This window comes from Rattus rattus, chromosome 2 (genome assembly GCF_011064425.1).
Source record: "Rattus rattus isolate New Zealand chromosome 2, Rrattus_CSIRO_v1, whole genome shotgun sequence".
Taxonomy (NCBI): Eukaryota; Metazoa; Chordata; class Mammalia; order Rodentia; family Muridae; genus Rattus; species Rattus rattus.
In genome coordinates, this window is record NC_046155.1 from 67161137 (window position 1) to 67175998 (window position 14862).

At 44.5% G+C, this 14862-nt stretch overlaps 1 protein-coding gene across 1 annotated transcript in view; it reads right to left on the minus strand.

The window, feature by feature from the left end:
- Dock1 (dedicator of cytokinesis 1) overlaps positions 1-14862 on the minus strand; it is a 499905-nt gene that overhangs the window by 420412 nt on the left and 64631 nt on the right. Inside the window, exons 4-10 of the mRNA XM_032892397.1 lie at positions 13784-13839; positions 10284-10380; positions 6679-6827; positions 3612-3747; positions 2834-2991; positions 1443-1524; positions 915-1050 (exon numbers count right to left, since the gene is read on the minus strand). Of these exons, the coding sequence (XP_032748288.1) occupies positions 915-1050; positions 1443-1524; positions 2834-2991; positions 3612-3747; positions 6679-6827; positions 10284-10380; positions 13784-13839 (814 nt within the window). The remainder of the gene's footprint in view (positions 1-914; positions 1051-1442; positions 1525-2833; positions 2992-3611; positions 3748-6678; positions 6828-10283; positions 10381-13783; positions 13840-14862) is intronic.

Consider the following 14862-nt stretch of genomic DNA (forward strand, 5'->3'; position numbering starts at 1 on the left):
AGTCAAAATTCTCCTCATAAACTACACTGACAACATGAAACAGCCTCAAATCAACTGAAAACAGTGTTTCAGTTGAGTGTTTCCTTTATCAGGTTGCTCTGAGGTTATGTCTATGTGGGTATCTTGATTCATAATTAAAATAGAGGGCTCAGTCCACTCTGGGTGTTACCATTCCCTGGGCAGGTGGTCCTGAGCCATGTAAGGATAATAGCTGAGCGTAGCCATGAGCAAGCAAGAGGGTGAGCTAGCAAGTAGGTCCTCTATAGTTCCCGTCATGAGTTTCTGCCTTGGCTTCCCACAATGAAGGACGGTGACAGTTGCTTTTGGTCATAGTGCTTTATCACAGCAATGGGAAAGAGCTAGAACAACGTGATTCCTAAAGAGCAGGGAGTGTAAATGCCAGAGAAGTTTGGTGGAAGAACTGCCCTGCAACTCTAATAAAGAAAGAGAACTGCTTCTCAACATTATGAAGGAAGTGACTGACATTCAAAGATATCACCTAGTGGGGACACTTATTGTTCCTGACACAGATAACTAGGCTCTCACTTTCTTGTACAGCCACCAACACCAAGCAGACATCAACAAGCCCGTGTGCTAGCTGTATTGTATCCTCCTTTAGCTCCTCATCTTAGGCTGTGCCTGTCCACCACTGAGTCTAGCAAGCCCCTGAGTGCTGGCTTCTCCACAATGTGGGAAGTGATTCAGTGCCTCTCCCTGTAAAAAGTGGGATCTGCTTTCAAACTGGATGAATCAGAAGCATCAGAGAGGCAGCAGGTAGGCTCCAAACTATGAAAAGGAACTCATAGATTGCCCCCCTCCAAGCAGTTAAGTGCATAAATTAAAGTGGCCCACTGTCCTTCCTCAAAGTGAATGGTCTGAAATTCTCATGGCAAAACAGGGATGGGAATTTTTACCAGCCACGCCAAAGGGTCGCCGGAGCCCCGAAGTCAGTTTCCTCGTGTTGCTGTCCCTCAGCTCCATGCGACCAACTCGGACAATCTGGCAGACGAAACTAATTTTCTCCCTTTTCAGGTCTTTGCTCCCCAGATCCTAGAAATATTAATTTCCATAAATCATCATGGAGAACTATGATTCAACACGAGTCCAATAGAAAAGGACGTTAAAATGGACCGAGAGTCTGTTCTCAGACCAGATAAGAGTATTTTAAAATTACTCACATGACAGGAAGGAATAAATTAACAGCAGACACTGAACTGGACATGAGCTAAAGAGATGGGAAGGAATTTATCTCCTAACAATACTAATCAAAGACCAAGCTCCGAGACTTCCATAAAAGGGCTCAGGGATTCCTGGGTTAGCCAGTGTCACAAGTGGCACCACCCCCACCCCATAGGCCCCATTCAGTGCTGAGAAGTTCCCAAAACAGCCATAACAGCAGGACTCAATGACATTCAACGTGCACAGCCATGGCTGGTACTCACCGTAAACACCGCACGCAAGTTATGTAACCTATCAATGTCTTTTGGTAATCCTGAACTTGACCAGCGGACCAGGTAGTTCTCACTTGAGGAAAGAAAAAAACAGGACCAAATTAATCTTCCAAACATATACGAGCAGCCAATGTATTCCACAAGACTAAATAATTAACAACATGGAGGTTCACTATGCATCTGACTGTGAGTTTATAAACATCTGGGCCGCAGGTAGACCCTTTACCTACCGAGCAGGCACTGTGAACAACCTTTTCACTTTCTACACCGTGGATTAACCGTTAACAGAAGTATTTGCAAATGACATTTCAATGTTTGTAATGTGAAAAGCCTCTCTGTCTGTTTAGAATGACAACAATACAGCGCTGTGTATTGAATTTGGAACAATGTATATTTAATTCAGAGCCTTCAATAAAGGCAAGCAAGCCGTAAAATATAAATTGTATCTCCATCAAAAAGAAAGAAAGCACTTATCAGAAGTGAGAGTAAAAATCACCTATATGTTCTGTTTCCTGAAAATACTACATTTTTAAATTTTGATAATTCAAGTGAAAATACAGGAGTGTTGATATAGAGATACACACACACTTCACAAAGTTTAATCACAATTTTTTTAATCAGGATAAAGAGAAAGTTATATTGAAGACCAATGTATTTCCAATGGTTTTGTTCAACAGATTTTTATTATGACTCTTCATATGACAAGAGGAAATACTTGACATACACAACTAGCCAATCAGCTTAGAGAGGCAGCAAAGAGGCGAAAGCCACAGATGATACTCCTAAACCAAAAGTTTGCCAAAAGTAAAGGTGTGGCTTGCGGGTTGAGTTTCTTTGCTTTCTATGGCTTTGATGAATATCATGACCAGAAGCCATGAGGAACAAAGTGTTCATCTCACCATTCAACCTACACAGTCCTCCCTAAAGAGAAATCTGGGCAGGAACTCAAAGCAAGAACTTGGAGGCAGCCACTGAAGCAGAGGCCGTGGAGGAACACTGCTTACTGGTTTGCTCGCCTGGCTCTGCCCAGTTTGGTTTTCTTTGTAACCCAGGACCACCTTCCCACAGTAGGCTGGACCCTCTCATAGCAGTCATTAATCAGGAAAATGCCCCAACAGACTTGCCTATAATAGGACAGATAGAGGGATGTTTCTCAATTAAAGATCCCTCTTCCAAGATGACTGCAGCTTGTTTCAAGTTGACAAAAACAACTAACAGCACATTTACTTCAGCTGAGAGCAGCTCCCACTAGTAGGACTTCACCATGCTGGACCTCATCTTCAAAATAAAACCCTCCCTGATGGAGATGCTTCTTGTCAGGTATTTTGATCACAGCAGTGAGAAAAGCAACTGATGAAGTCTTCAATGCGGAAGTCGCCTACCTGATGAATTTGGACTCCACAGGGTCATAAAGAGACATGAGGACTTCGGCGTCTTCTCCTATTTTACAAACCACATTTTTGAGGTTAACAAACAAGGCCAGAGATGGGGTGGCTGCAAACTTGGCTTGCCTGTTGATATCCATATTCTGCTTTTGAGACTGAACAGAAAGACAGAAAGTCAATGGGATGAACCTTGACTATAACCATGGTTCTTTCTAACCCCCTGTAGAATAGGGAAAAGGTGCTACCAACTGCCACTTCCCAGCCATGATGCTCATGCAGTCACTCTGTCTCCACTGCATGCTCTCAAACAACACAGCACCTATCCAGCTGCAGCCAATAATTAGTGTTTGCTAGAGCATGGGCTGTCCAAGTGTCTACCAACAAACTGGAATGATGGTTGCTAGACTAGTAGCTAGCTTTAATTTGCAGTTCTTACTAGAATGATGTCTCCAAGGACTCCATGTTCCACTCTGTACTATGTCCCCAGTCCCTGGAATATGGCAAATGGCTGAACAATACTTGCTAAATTAATAGGTTATGTTGACTTTACCCAATCCTTCTTGTCTGAAATGCACTGGACACTTGCTTTTTGAGGGTTCTTTTTAGTGCCAATTCTGGAATTCCTTAACATTTTCTAATACTCAACACACTTGCTGAGAAATACAAGTCCTCCTCCCTGAACCTCCCACAACTCCTAACCCCAGACAAACCACTGGCACCCCACATCTGCCTACCCTGGAAAATGTCAAAGTGCACATTGAGGAAACAAACTCACTTTCTCCTCTTGCAGTCTCTCTTCTACTTGTTTAGAAGCAACTTCGTGTGCTCGGAAGAGACTGATGGTGCTAGTTAGTTCCGGATCCAAAATGTTCCCATCTTCATCCCTCACCACCAAGTCCAAATCAAGAATTCTAGAATACCAAGAAGCCCAAGCATTGGAGAGCATGAATCAAGGGAGTAAGTTCCCGAGCACAGTATCAGGCCCAGCCACAGAGCAGATGGAACTGCCTCAGAAACCGGGACCCTTCCACAAATATCAGAGAATGTCATTCTGTAGCATGGCTTTCTGTAATTCATACTATGTCACACTGGGAGAAAGAAAACGACTCAGTGTTACCTGCATTTCAATAAAGCCTTCACCTTCCAATAGATCTTCAAAGTCCAAGTGAAGTGTGACTAATAACTTGGAAGGTGTGGGCCATCAGAGTTCACTCTGCACCCGGCACGTGTATACCACCCATGGGTACATGATGGTAGAAAGCCTCACAGGGTAACATCTTTCAATAACAGGGCCTCTCAAGTCTGACCAACTCATCCCAGCCCTGACCCTGCTCTAAGAGTCAATACCATAGGTCAACATTGTGTGAATGAGGTCAGTGATGCATGGGTAGGGTCAGCACTGTGTGGGTGTGGTCAATGATTTGTAGGTGGTAGGGGTGAGCTTCTGGAGGCCCAGCTCCAAGGCCCCACAAGCCATACCTGGTGAGGCCCCCTCAAGGAAGCTATGTATCAGGCCCTTTGACAGCCTACCACTTCACAAAACAGAAAATCAAAGCTCAGTGAGATCAGTTACATGTTTGAGACCAAACACTAAAAGAAGAAAGACGACAGGGTGGCAATGTTCTCACCACAATATCATCACCATATAAGGTAGCCTGTCAGTCACAGCAACCAGTCTACATGGGTCTCTGCAATCAATACACAACTGGTTCTGTTGTGAAGTGTTGGCCTCACCATAACAAGGTTAGAGACTGGTCCTGTGAGGTGACAAAGGGTCTAAAGAAGGAGATGAACACCTCCCTGTGAAATCAGGTTTTGTGTGTGTGTGTGTGTGTGTGTGTGTGTGTGTTTGTGTGTGTACATGCAGGTTTCTATGGGTAGGTGTGACTGTGGACCTGTCTGGTATTTCTGGGTGTAGGTGTACATGTTTGTATCTGTATGCTTTACACGGCCATCTTTGTAGAGAAACAGTCCGTGACATTTCCCACAGTTCTCTAGACACTTCCCAACCCCACCCCAACTCAGGTAAAAGGTAAAAGCAAGCATACATACGTGTGTCATAATATTGAGAGCAACAAACTGCTCCCTGAGGGATAGGACCACCCTAAAATCAAACATCCTATGCTTTTATTTGGTATTATTGTTATTATTAGTATTTCACTTTCTAAAAGAGGAAATAGAAGCAGAGAGCATGGGGCTTTGGAGGAATACTGGCCCGCAGTCCTCAGGCAAACTTGTCTTAATAAGGTTGTATTTCCTATCAAAGCAGTAAATTACATTTGGAAACACTTTCTGTCTTAACAAGATTGGTCCACGGCGTAACATACTTAGGTTGTTTCCTGCAGCCAGATTAAGCAGGTGGTCTCTGAACCTAACTTCAAAAACAGGCTTCTCCAATGCAAAATGAAATCGGAGCTCCCAAGGTTTGCTTTTGTAAGCACATGGTCGTGTAATAGGCTTCATCGAAGCAGTATCTAACACCCTATATACCTGAGATCTCTGGCCTTGGAGGCAATCAATCAATCAATCAATCAAAAATCACCTATGCTCCTGGCATTTTAGCCCGATGTCAGCTGCCACCATATAAGGTAGCCTGTCAGTCACAGCAATCAGTTTACATTTAGTCTCTGCAATGCACAGCTGGTTCTGTCCAGGTGTTGGTCTCACCATAACAAGATTAAAGACTAGTCTCAGGGGATGGACACCACCCCCAGAAATCAGAGTATGTTCATGGCCGTCGCTTTTGAAAGCAGGTAGTCTTACATTGGGTTTCACCAAAGCTGGATCTACTATCCTATATCTGGAGTCTCTGGCCTTAGAGGGTAAAATACAAGCCACACATAATGTGAGGCTAGGAAACGTTCATACATTAAAATGGGGGATTATCAGAAAACAAATTATGCAATAGTTCAGTTATTCAGAAAGGTCCTATGGCTCGTCTAAGGATCCTGAGCTGATGGGAAGGAAGCAACCCTGTTCTCACCTCCACATCCTCAGGTATAAAAATGGGGAAGGGTGCAGACTATACCTTAAGTTTTCCACCACCGGAACAGCAGTCTGACTGAGCTCTTAACCCAGCACCAGACAGCAGAACTCAGAACCCGAGGAGTGAGTCCCGCGATTGGGTATAGCGAAACCTCCCCAGGTGATCGGAGGTTACAAGGCTTGAGGGAAATGCAAGACCAGCTCATTTTTAAGGCTTCTTACAGCCATAACAACATGTGAATAAGCAAATAGGTACCAGGTGGGAGAGGCCATAACCTCATTCTGGGTACTGATACGGCAGAAATAGGACCAAGACAGTCACACTCCTAGCAGCTAATATGAGAGCATGCTGTCTTCAGGAGTGAGCCGTCTCTCAAGACACTCAAGTAAACCAGGGCAGATGTTTCCCATAAATGCAAACTTTTTGAAAAGACAATGTATAGTTCATCTCAGTTGCAACTTCTGTCTATTAGATCAAGCACATCAACTCTAGGGACAAGTTTCATGGTGACTTCTAACATCTAGTCTGACAGACCAAGGGAGTCACAGGAAATAATCTAGTGTCAAACGCTATAAGTGGAAAGTAGAAATACATTGAGTATCATAACTGAAGTGGGACAAAAACAGCAAAAATGAGGGGCTACCCCAACCCAGCTTCACAACTCCACCACTTATACAGCAAAGTCTATAGGTTTCAAGGGTGACTGGAAAAGCAGATTAGAATGAAAGCCACTTCATTATTTTGATATTAGAAATTTGGCTTTATGATAAAATGTAATTGAAACATCCTCCAGGCCTAGGGTTGTGCTATTACAGTGGACAATTTAAGCATGAAATCATCGTTTAAACAAACAAACCTGTTTCCATAATCGATTTTGGCTGTGACCTTCTTCTTCAGCTCTTTGAGCTCATCCTGGGGCAGAGTTCCAGAAAGAATCTGCGACCGCCACTCAATAAGGTCATAGATCATGTGCCGAACACTTCGAAACATCTCCCTATTATCTTGCTATATGGGGGGGAAAGGGAAACTGTAAGGGTTCTGATTTGAAAAGTAAAAAGAAGCAAACAAACAAAAACAAGAAACAGCAGAGTGGAGAGTATATCAAATGGATAGTTCTTCGAATTAAAATAGAACACGCACCACTTCCTGGGATTCAGTGACTGTCAAATGAAGAACAGATTCACACATCAAATAGAGCACATTGTATAGGATCTGATTCCTATGGGACACTGAAAGAATAAGAAGTAAAGCCCAGCCCCCAGCATTGAACACAACAGAACCCTAAGCCTCAGCCTGGCCTGGAACTCACAGCAGCGTCCTGGGCACGGCCAATGCTTAAAGGTGTGTCCATGCAGCCAAAAACAGCTGTGGGTCCTAACACAGAACTATAAAGTCACTTAAAGCATTAGGAGATTCTTTCTATGGACTTCATTGTTCCATGTGGAGCCTGAACTTTATAGTTGGCAAAGACTGACATGTCACTGTCACCATGTCCAAGGTTGGACAAGCCTAGAAGCACAGACCGTCGTACTCCCCATGACAGTTCTGTCCCATTGTACCTGGAGATGCCTGGGCCCCAAGAACATGCTGCTAGCTGACAGAATAAGCCACCCTGCACCAGTCCTCCCTGGTACACTGTGACCCTCACAGCAAAGAGCAACAGCACATGTCTCTCCATGAACACTCCTTGTGCTTCAAGATAAGATCCCAAACTGACCCCTCTCACCTTTCGCATACTGGGTTTGTGGTACAAGAACCCCCACAGGTTTGCATTTGTTGGTGGAGCTCATCAAGAAAACTAAGTTTGTCTACAATGTTCTGCTTCTCAACAGTAGGAATTAATGAGTTATATTTTAAGCACCATGATCCCTTCAAAAATTAAAATGTGGAATTGCTGTTTCTAAAAAGGAGTTCCGGTCTACGACATTACCGGAACCACTGCCTCACTAGCTCCCATTTGAAAGCCCTTTTTCTAAAAGTTTTTAAAACAGCCCTACAACCTACCCAACAAATTGAACGTTGACGAGTTATATTATACTGTGTATGTGGTGTGTGCCTGTGTGTGTGTGTGTGTGTGTGAGAGAGAGAGAGAGAGAGAGAGGAGAGAGGGGAGGAGAGGGGGAGGAAGAGACTGGGAGAGGGAGAGGTAGAGGGAAGAGGGAGAGGGTAAAGGGAGGGGAGAGGGAGGGGGGGGGGAGGGGGGAGGGAGGGGGGTTCAGCAGAGGTTGTGCAGAGCATCTGATCCCATGAAGCTGGAGTTATATACAGCCTGATAAAAGTTCTGGGAATCAACTCTGATCCTCTAGAAAACCAGCAAGTCCTCTTCCTGCCGAGCCGCCTCTCCAAGCTGTTTTCACATTAGCCTGGTTCTCTTTCCTGCCGTTCCTTTTCCTTCTTTCCCTTGTTTTTGTTTGTTGCTGTTGTTTGGAGACATAGTCACATGTAGACTAGGCTAGCCTCATCCTTAAACTATCTTTTTGTTGTTTGGAGACATAGTCACATGTAGACTAGGCTAGCCTCATCCTTAAACTATCTTTTTGTTGTTTGGAGACATAGTCACACGTAGACTAGGCTAGCCTCATCCTTAAACTATCTTTTTTCAATTACTCAACAAATATTTTTTGAGACGTGACAATGTGCCAAGAACTTCAGTTATGCAGGATATTTGGTCACATTGTGAACCCCAGGACTGTGAACTGGATACCCCTTGTTGTGGTGTAGCTTAGCCCTAGCGCACATCTTTAACCCTGGAGCTAAATAAAGTCAAGTCTAGGTCAGGAGACAGAGCAAGGAACCAGCTGGCAGGGAGTGAGCATAAGTAAACAGAGAGGAAGGGCTTTGTGTTGGAAGGTATTTAAGGGCACGGAGAAAGGGAAGAAACCTCTTCCTTCTGGGACCTTTGTGGAGTAGGAAGGTCGTCTGGCACGCTCTCTGCCTCTCTTAGCTAGCAGGTTTTTACCACAGTGTCTGGCTCCTGAGTCTTCACTGGTAAATTCGAATGGTTGGGATTTTGTTGCTTAAAAACAACACTACAGAGAGTAGATAGAACGCAGCAGAAACTTCGGCCATAAACTCTTACTCTCCCTGCCTCCAATTTCTGAGTGCATGCCACCAGTCCAAGTGCCTCATGTTGATTTCTTAAATGAAAGCTAAAAGAGATCCAAGTTAAGAATTTATTGCAAAACATGTTTCTTTTCATCTTACTAATCCACCTTGCTGTTCTAACCACATGTAAAAGACATACCCGTTTTGCAGACAGGCCTACAACTATAGGAGATTGCATCTAACAGAATGTACTTCAATATTGAGAAGCACCTTTGACTTGGCTTTATACAAATCGAACAATATAAACCCATCAGAGGTGAATTTGCCATTTGGAGAAGGAACCAGATAATGACGATTAAGGATGCTGAGCGACAGGGAGGCTGACGCCGTCCACTCATTAATCGGTCCACGGCAACTCCTGCTTGTAGTGTTATCATATTTTTGTTTAAAAATTGCTAAGTTGAACATGAAATACCGACTATGAAATTGCTCAGATTTACACAAAACATTCATGGCTAACTTCACGCTTTTAGGTCCGTGAGTACGTTTGATGAACAATTACCGCAAGTGCTTATTACTGTGCATTTATAGGAAACCACTGTATAATCAAAAGCAAGCCTGGCCAGCAAACAGCTGTGGAGACTTCAGGAAGTTTTCTATGTTCCTGAGAAATGAACGCACTGACTTCCTTCCAGAGCCCTGGCTCGGTGATAATAACATTAGCATATGAGAAATCAACACGCTGAACAGAAACACAGGCTTAACAAAAGGTAATCTTCTGCAAATATGGATTTATGTGCAAAGAAATGCCCTGAGGGAAAATGAAATGGAAGATGTCAGAGCTCCGGCATCTCTGCATTAATAAGAACCGGACAACGCTCGCCAGAGCCAGAATGTGAATGTCCCCTGCCCACCTTGGACACAATACATCAAGACTATCCTACTCCTTAGCACGTAAGACCCATCACTGACACAAAGGAGAGAAATAATTACTAGTAACCATCTACGAAGTCTTCAAAACTACGTGATTTCCGTGCAAAAGTAGATTTTCATTTTCATGATCAAAATATACACTCAGAGGCAATATCGACACAAACTGCCTGGTCCTGTCCTTTCAAAGACCCGACAGCAACCACATTCCCTTTACCGAACACAAAGCAAGATGGATCCAAGACCAGCTTCCATTTTAGTTCAGCTTATTCAATACAGTAAGCAAGCTTCATCTCAACACAGCAAAGGTCAAAGATCACAGGGTCCCTAACAGCAGCCAAAACAGTGATCCTATGGCTTGCTCTGTCCTTGAGAAGCAAGACCCTGGTCAGAGGTTCCCAGAGAGGGAAAAGTATAGTTTGGTACAAGGACCAGAAACACCATTCTGTGTTTTATAAGCTTTAACTGAGCATCCCATTTTCTTACCACGTAAAGTTGTCTCCAGATGGTAGACCACTCTCGGAGCGTTGTGGTGACTTCCTGTATGAGGGGGAGGTCCCCGGGGATGACAGTTTCATGCTGCCTGGGAAGAAAGAGGGAGAAAGAAGCTGATTCTGTGGCTTTATCGTGAGGGGCCCCTGAGTCCCTACAGAGGCTGTAGAGCTCAATGGTTAAGCAAATGGAGAAAGTACACACACACGATGCTCACACACGTGTGAATACACCTATGAATGACACGATGCTCACACACATGTGACTTCACCTACGAATGGCAAGCTCTTTATACAAAGCATGGAGATATCTACCCATCACCCTGCCTGGAAGCCATGCACCTCGTGTGGCAGGGTAAGAAGTAGAAGAGAAAAACCAACCATGGAAAGTCTTCAGAATGCCAAGGGCGGAGAAAAGAAAAGTATATTCAGAGAACCATAAACAACACCCAGTCAGTGTGTCCCATTTAAATGCACAGGTTTAAGTGAAGATTATTTTCACATTTCAATCAGGTACAAAACTCATTATTTAATGACCCAGGGACCAATTATCCTTGCTGAAGTGTGACTAAGTTACAGTTTTCAGGTGTTCGTGAGCAGTCTATCCAGTCCCACCCATGACTACCCCTTTTCCTTCTACCCTAAAAGGTTTAGCCTCTGACTTGGCTTTCGCTCTACATCAGCATATGCATCTCTCTGTGGGCTTTACTTCCCGGGATTGAAAATCACATCTTTTGGCAGAGGTCAGGAAGGCACAGACAACAACGATGCTCACACACGTGTGAATACGTGGAAGGCCAGACCATCAAATGGAGGGAAAGAGTTGAGGGAGTTCCAAGGCCAGGAAGGGGATGATCGGGATGACACTACTCCAACAACGCCTGCTCAGCCACAGCACGGGCATAGGATGGAGGGAGAGTCCTGGCTATGTGCACCAGGAGCTGTGAAAGGGGACACATGTTGGAAAAAGGACATAACATCAAACAGAGAGACTGAATCCAAGCGCTGTACTGTCCAGCAAGGTGACCGACGTCACTAACAACACACTATGAACTTAAACATGCCCAGAAGCGCAGACTTTAAGTGTTCTCCCCACAGATGAATGTGACTGAAGGCAACCTCTCCTGAGAACCTGTGTGAACTCGCTCAACCTGCCACCCTGCAATGTATGTGTACAGCAGATGCCATAAATACACCGCAGGATTACTTACCATTTTGAAACAATTCTATAGAAGAGTGAATGGGGTAGAACAGGCATGGAACTATGACTCTGGTTTTCTGGGTAGAGTGGACAGGGTGACATGTGGCGCAGATAGCCATGAACTCCTGGGCATCCTGGCCTCTACCTCCCATTTAGGAGTTGCAATCACAGACATGTAACACCACTCCTGACTGGCAATTCTTAAGTCATTAACCTCTGCCCAACTGAATCACAGATCTAAAGAAAGATCAAGGCTAGAAGCCCCGATGCTTGCAATGCCTATAGCATGAGACCAGTTCCAGATGTGAGAGAAATGGGCCATGTCACAGGGAAGAGGTCCCAAAGAAATGTCTGAGCCTTGAAAGTAGTGTGAGGGGACCAGGCAAGAAAGGGTGCAAGGGCCTCGGTGCCCACAGGAGGGGGTGCCTTCACAGAAGATAGTGGGGCAACAGTAGCCATTGCTGCAGGCAATTCTGTGTCAGCAGAGAGGAGGGACAAAGTGGGAATTGCTTTGTTATGACAAAATATAAAAGGCACATTATCATGGCCACAGGCACAAAACAAGAGTGAAGGGATGGGAAGAAGAGGCCCAGGCAAGAAAGAAGACATGGAAGGGAAAGGACACAAAGAGGAAAATCATGGGAGAAAGAGCATATGGTGTGTGTGTGTGTGTGTGTGTGTGTGTGTGTGTGTGTGTGTGTGTGTGTGTGTGTGTGTGTGTGTTTGTGTGGTGGGGGGATATACGGTATGAATGAATAGAATATGATGATAAACCAGGTGACTGAGCCTGAGCCAGCCCTGGACAGGAGGAAGGACCAGCAGCAAAGAGAGCAGATGTCTATAGCATCCAGAAGAAACGAAGAGGTAGGGGTCACCTGTCAGGCCCCTGGGCAGTGAGGATCAGCTGGGCAGCCAGGTACACTGGGAGAAGGCAAAGGTCAGAGCCAGGAAAGGAGGGGGGGATGCAAAGGCTGACAGCGAAAGCTTCATCAGGACACCTGTGCACTGCTCATCTCCACTGCACTTCCTGCTCACCACCCTGAAACCTGACCCAGAGGACCAACAGGACCTGCCTGCCTGCTGCCCGCATCCAGATTATTCTGCATTCCCATAATAGTGTGCCGCTGAATAAATGTTGTGGAGACACACGCCCTTCCGTATGCTTCAAAATGCCTTCGAAAAATCACTACTCCTATAGAAGCCGACTTACATAAGGATTTTGACCCTGGCAGAAAGAAGCACGTTAAGTGCACACTTCAATTATTTCCGTAACAAGGCAAAACTTTCTCAACTTACTTTGGTCTTCCTTTCAAGAATTCTGCATACAAACCATTTTATCTGTCTGAACAAATTCCATCTTGCAGGTCAGCACCATCCATGCCTCTAAATTATTCCCTTCCCTCTAATTATGCACCGGGGAAGTGCAGGAACCCAAGCCGTCCTTTTCATATGTTAAAAGTACAGTGCTCCGAAAGGCAATTTTGTAATCAGCCAGAGAGATGTCATTATGCAGTAATCATATGATTAGTAATTTTATAATTTACATATTTAACGGAGTGTGAAGATGAGGCCGAGACCAAAAAAGAAGACATTTGAATGCTGTCTTCCCAGTTCACACCTGACGCACTCGGGTCCCTGTTCTAGGAAAGCCTTTTAAGGGCCTTACACATTAGTCCGATGACCTCGGGGCATTAGAAATCTCAATTAGCTGACACTCGAATTCACACAGGTCCCACCCTAACAACTGTTCATTCCCCCTCAACTCTTCTAGATTTCTGGGGGCTAGGAAGAGACTCAGATAAGGGTCTAGGGTGGTCATTCTCAAATGAGGTAGCTCATAGATGCCCACACCTCCCCAAGATGACTTCAGCCTCAAAGAGATGACCACAGCTAAGGCTTGAACTCTTTAAGGGACCAAAGTAATGATCAACATGACTGAGCCACAAATCCCCTTATTGTCCTAAACCATCATGGTCAAACAGAGCTATTATCTTTTATAATGAGTTATTTTTACTATCTTTAACTGTGTATTTATATGTGCATCTGTGTGGGGCTATGAGTATTTGAGTCTAAGAGCCTTTCTGGAGTTACAGGTAGTCGTGAGCTACCAGACATGGGTGCTGGAAACCAAACCCAGGTCCTCTACAGAAACAGTAGGCGCTCTTAACCAGTGAGCCACCTCTGTGACCCCACTATTATTATCTTAACCCCCACGACTTACGCTACCACATATTTGACAGCAATGCCACGTGACATCATCTAATTCTTCATTTAAATAAAAGAAAAGAACTCACCCTTTTCCTTCAACAATGGCTTCTTTAAGATGAATATACGAAGCAGGAAATATACCCTTTGAGGGAGAGAAAAAGAGTTTTTATTATCAATGCGAATACTGATTGCAAATCAAACAATAGCCCTGAAAGAGGAGGGTATAGGGGGTTGGATCACCATTAATTTTGCAAGCGTAAGCACCACATACAACAACAACGAAGAAAACACAAGGCACAAAAGAGAATCTCCCAATCAGCTAGCATTTCAGACTGTGCAGATGTCTTAGCAGAAAACAGAGACAACGTGTTTGCAAAGCAACGGTTTTATAAAGGCTCAAGAATATGTTCTCCTCCACAGGTTGTCCCTCCTCTCCACTGATGACCTTGAAATTGGAGAATGCAACAAGTCTGACGCCAGAAACCAATTGTGATGACAGGCTGTGACAGATTTCCCTTCACAAAATGACAAGATGACATCGGAAGTTGGTTTAAACCACTGATTGTCGCATGTCCACTGACCACTGAGGGACAACCTGGAACCTTCCTCATCAGTCTCCATATGAAGTAGACAGTGGTAAAAGGCCAAAGGTGGGTGAAATTCAACCCATCTGCAGAAGTGCTGAGGGAACTTGCTGGTCTATGCTTCTACTGTCCTCTGACTCTCCTGTGTGCAGTGTAAACATCTGTGTATGTATAGACAGACGAGTGCTTAAAGGAGCAGGTCTCTTGAGAAGAACTTCAACTTCAGACCTTGGTCTGTGAAAGCCAAGAGGACTTTTTCAAGACCTGATTCATGGGATCTAGAGCAGCACAAACCAGTGACTCCCAGAGGCTTAGGCTGAACAAGCCAGAGATGCTGGTGCACATAACAGAAATGAAGTTAGTGCCCTAGTGATTCAAGGTAACCTATTGAGGGAAGGCATGTAGATGCACATGCAACATGCATTTTCTCTGTAATGTGAATAGGTGTGGGTTTCGAAGGTGGTGAGACAACACATAAACCACTCCAACCCTGTCAAGTCCACAGACAGAAATCCCTCAGCCTCAGCACTGAACATCATAAAGCCCAAGGAAAAATTATAGCTGGATGAGACTGGACATGC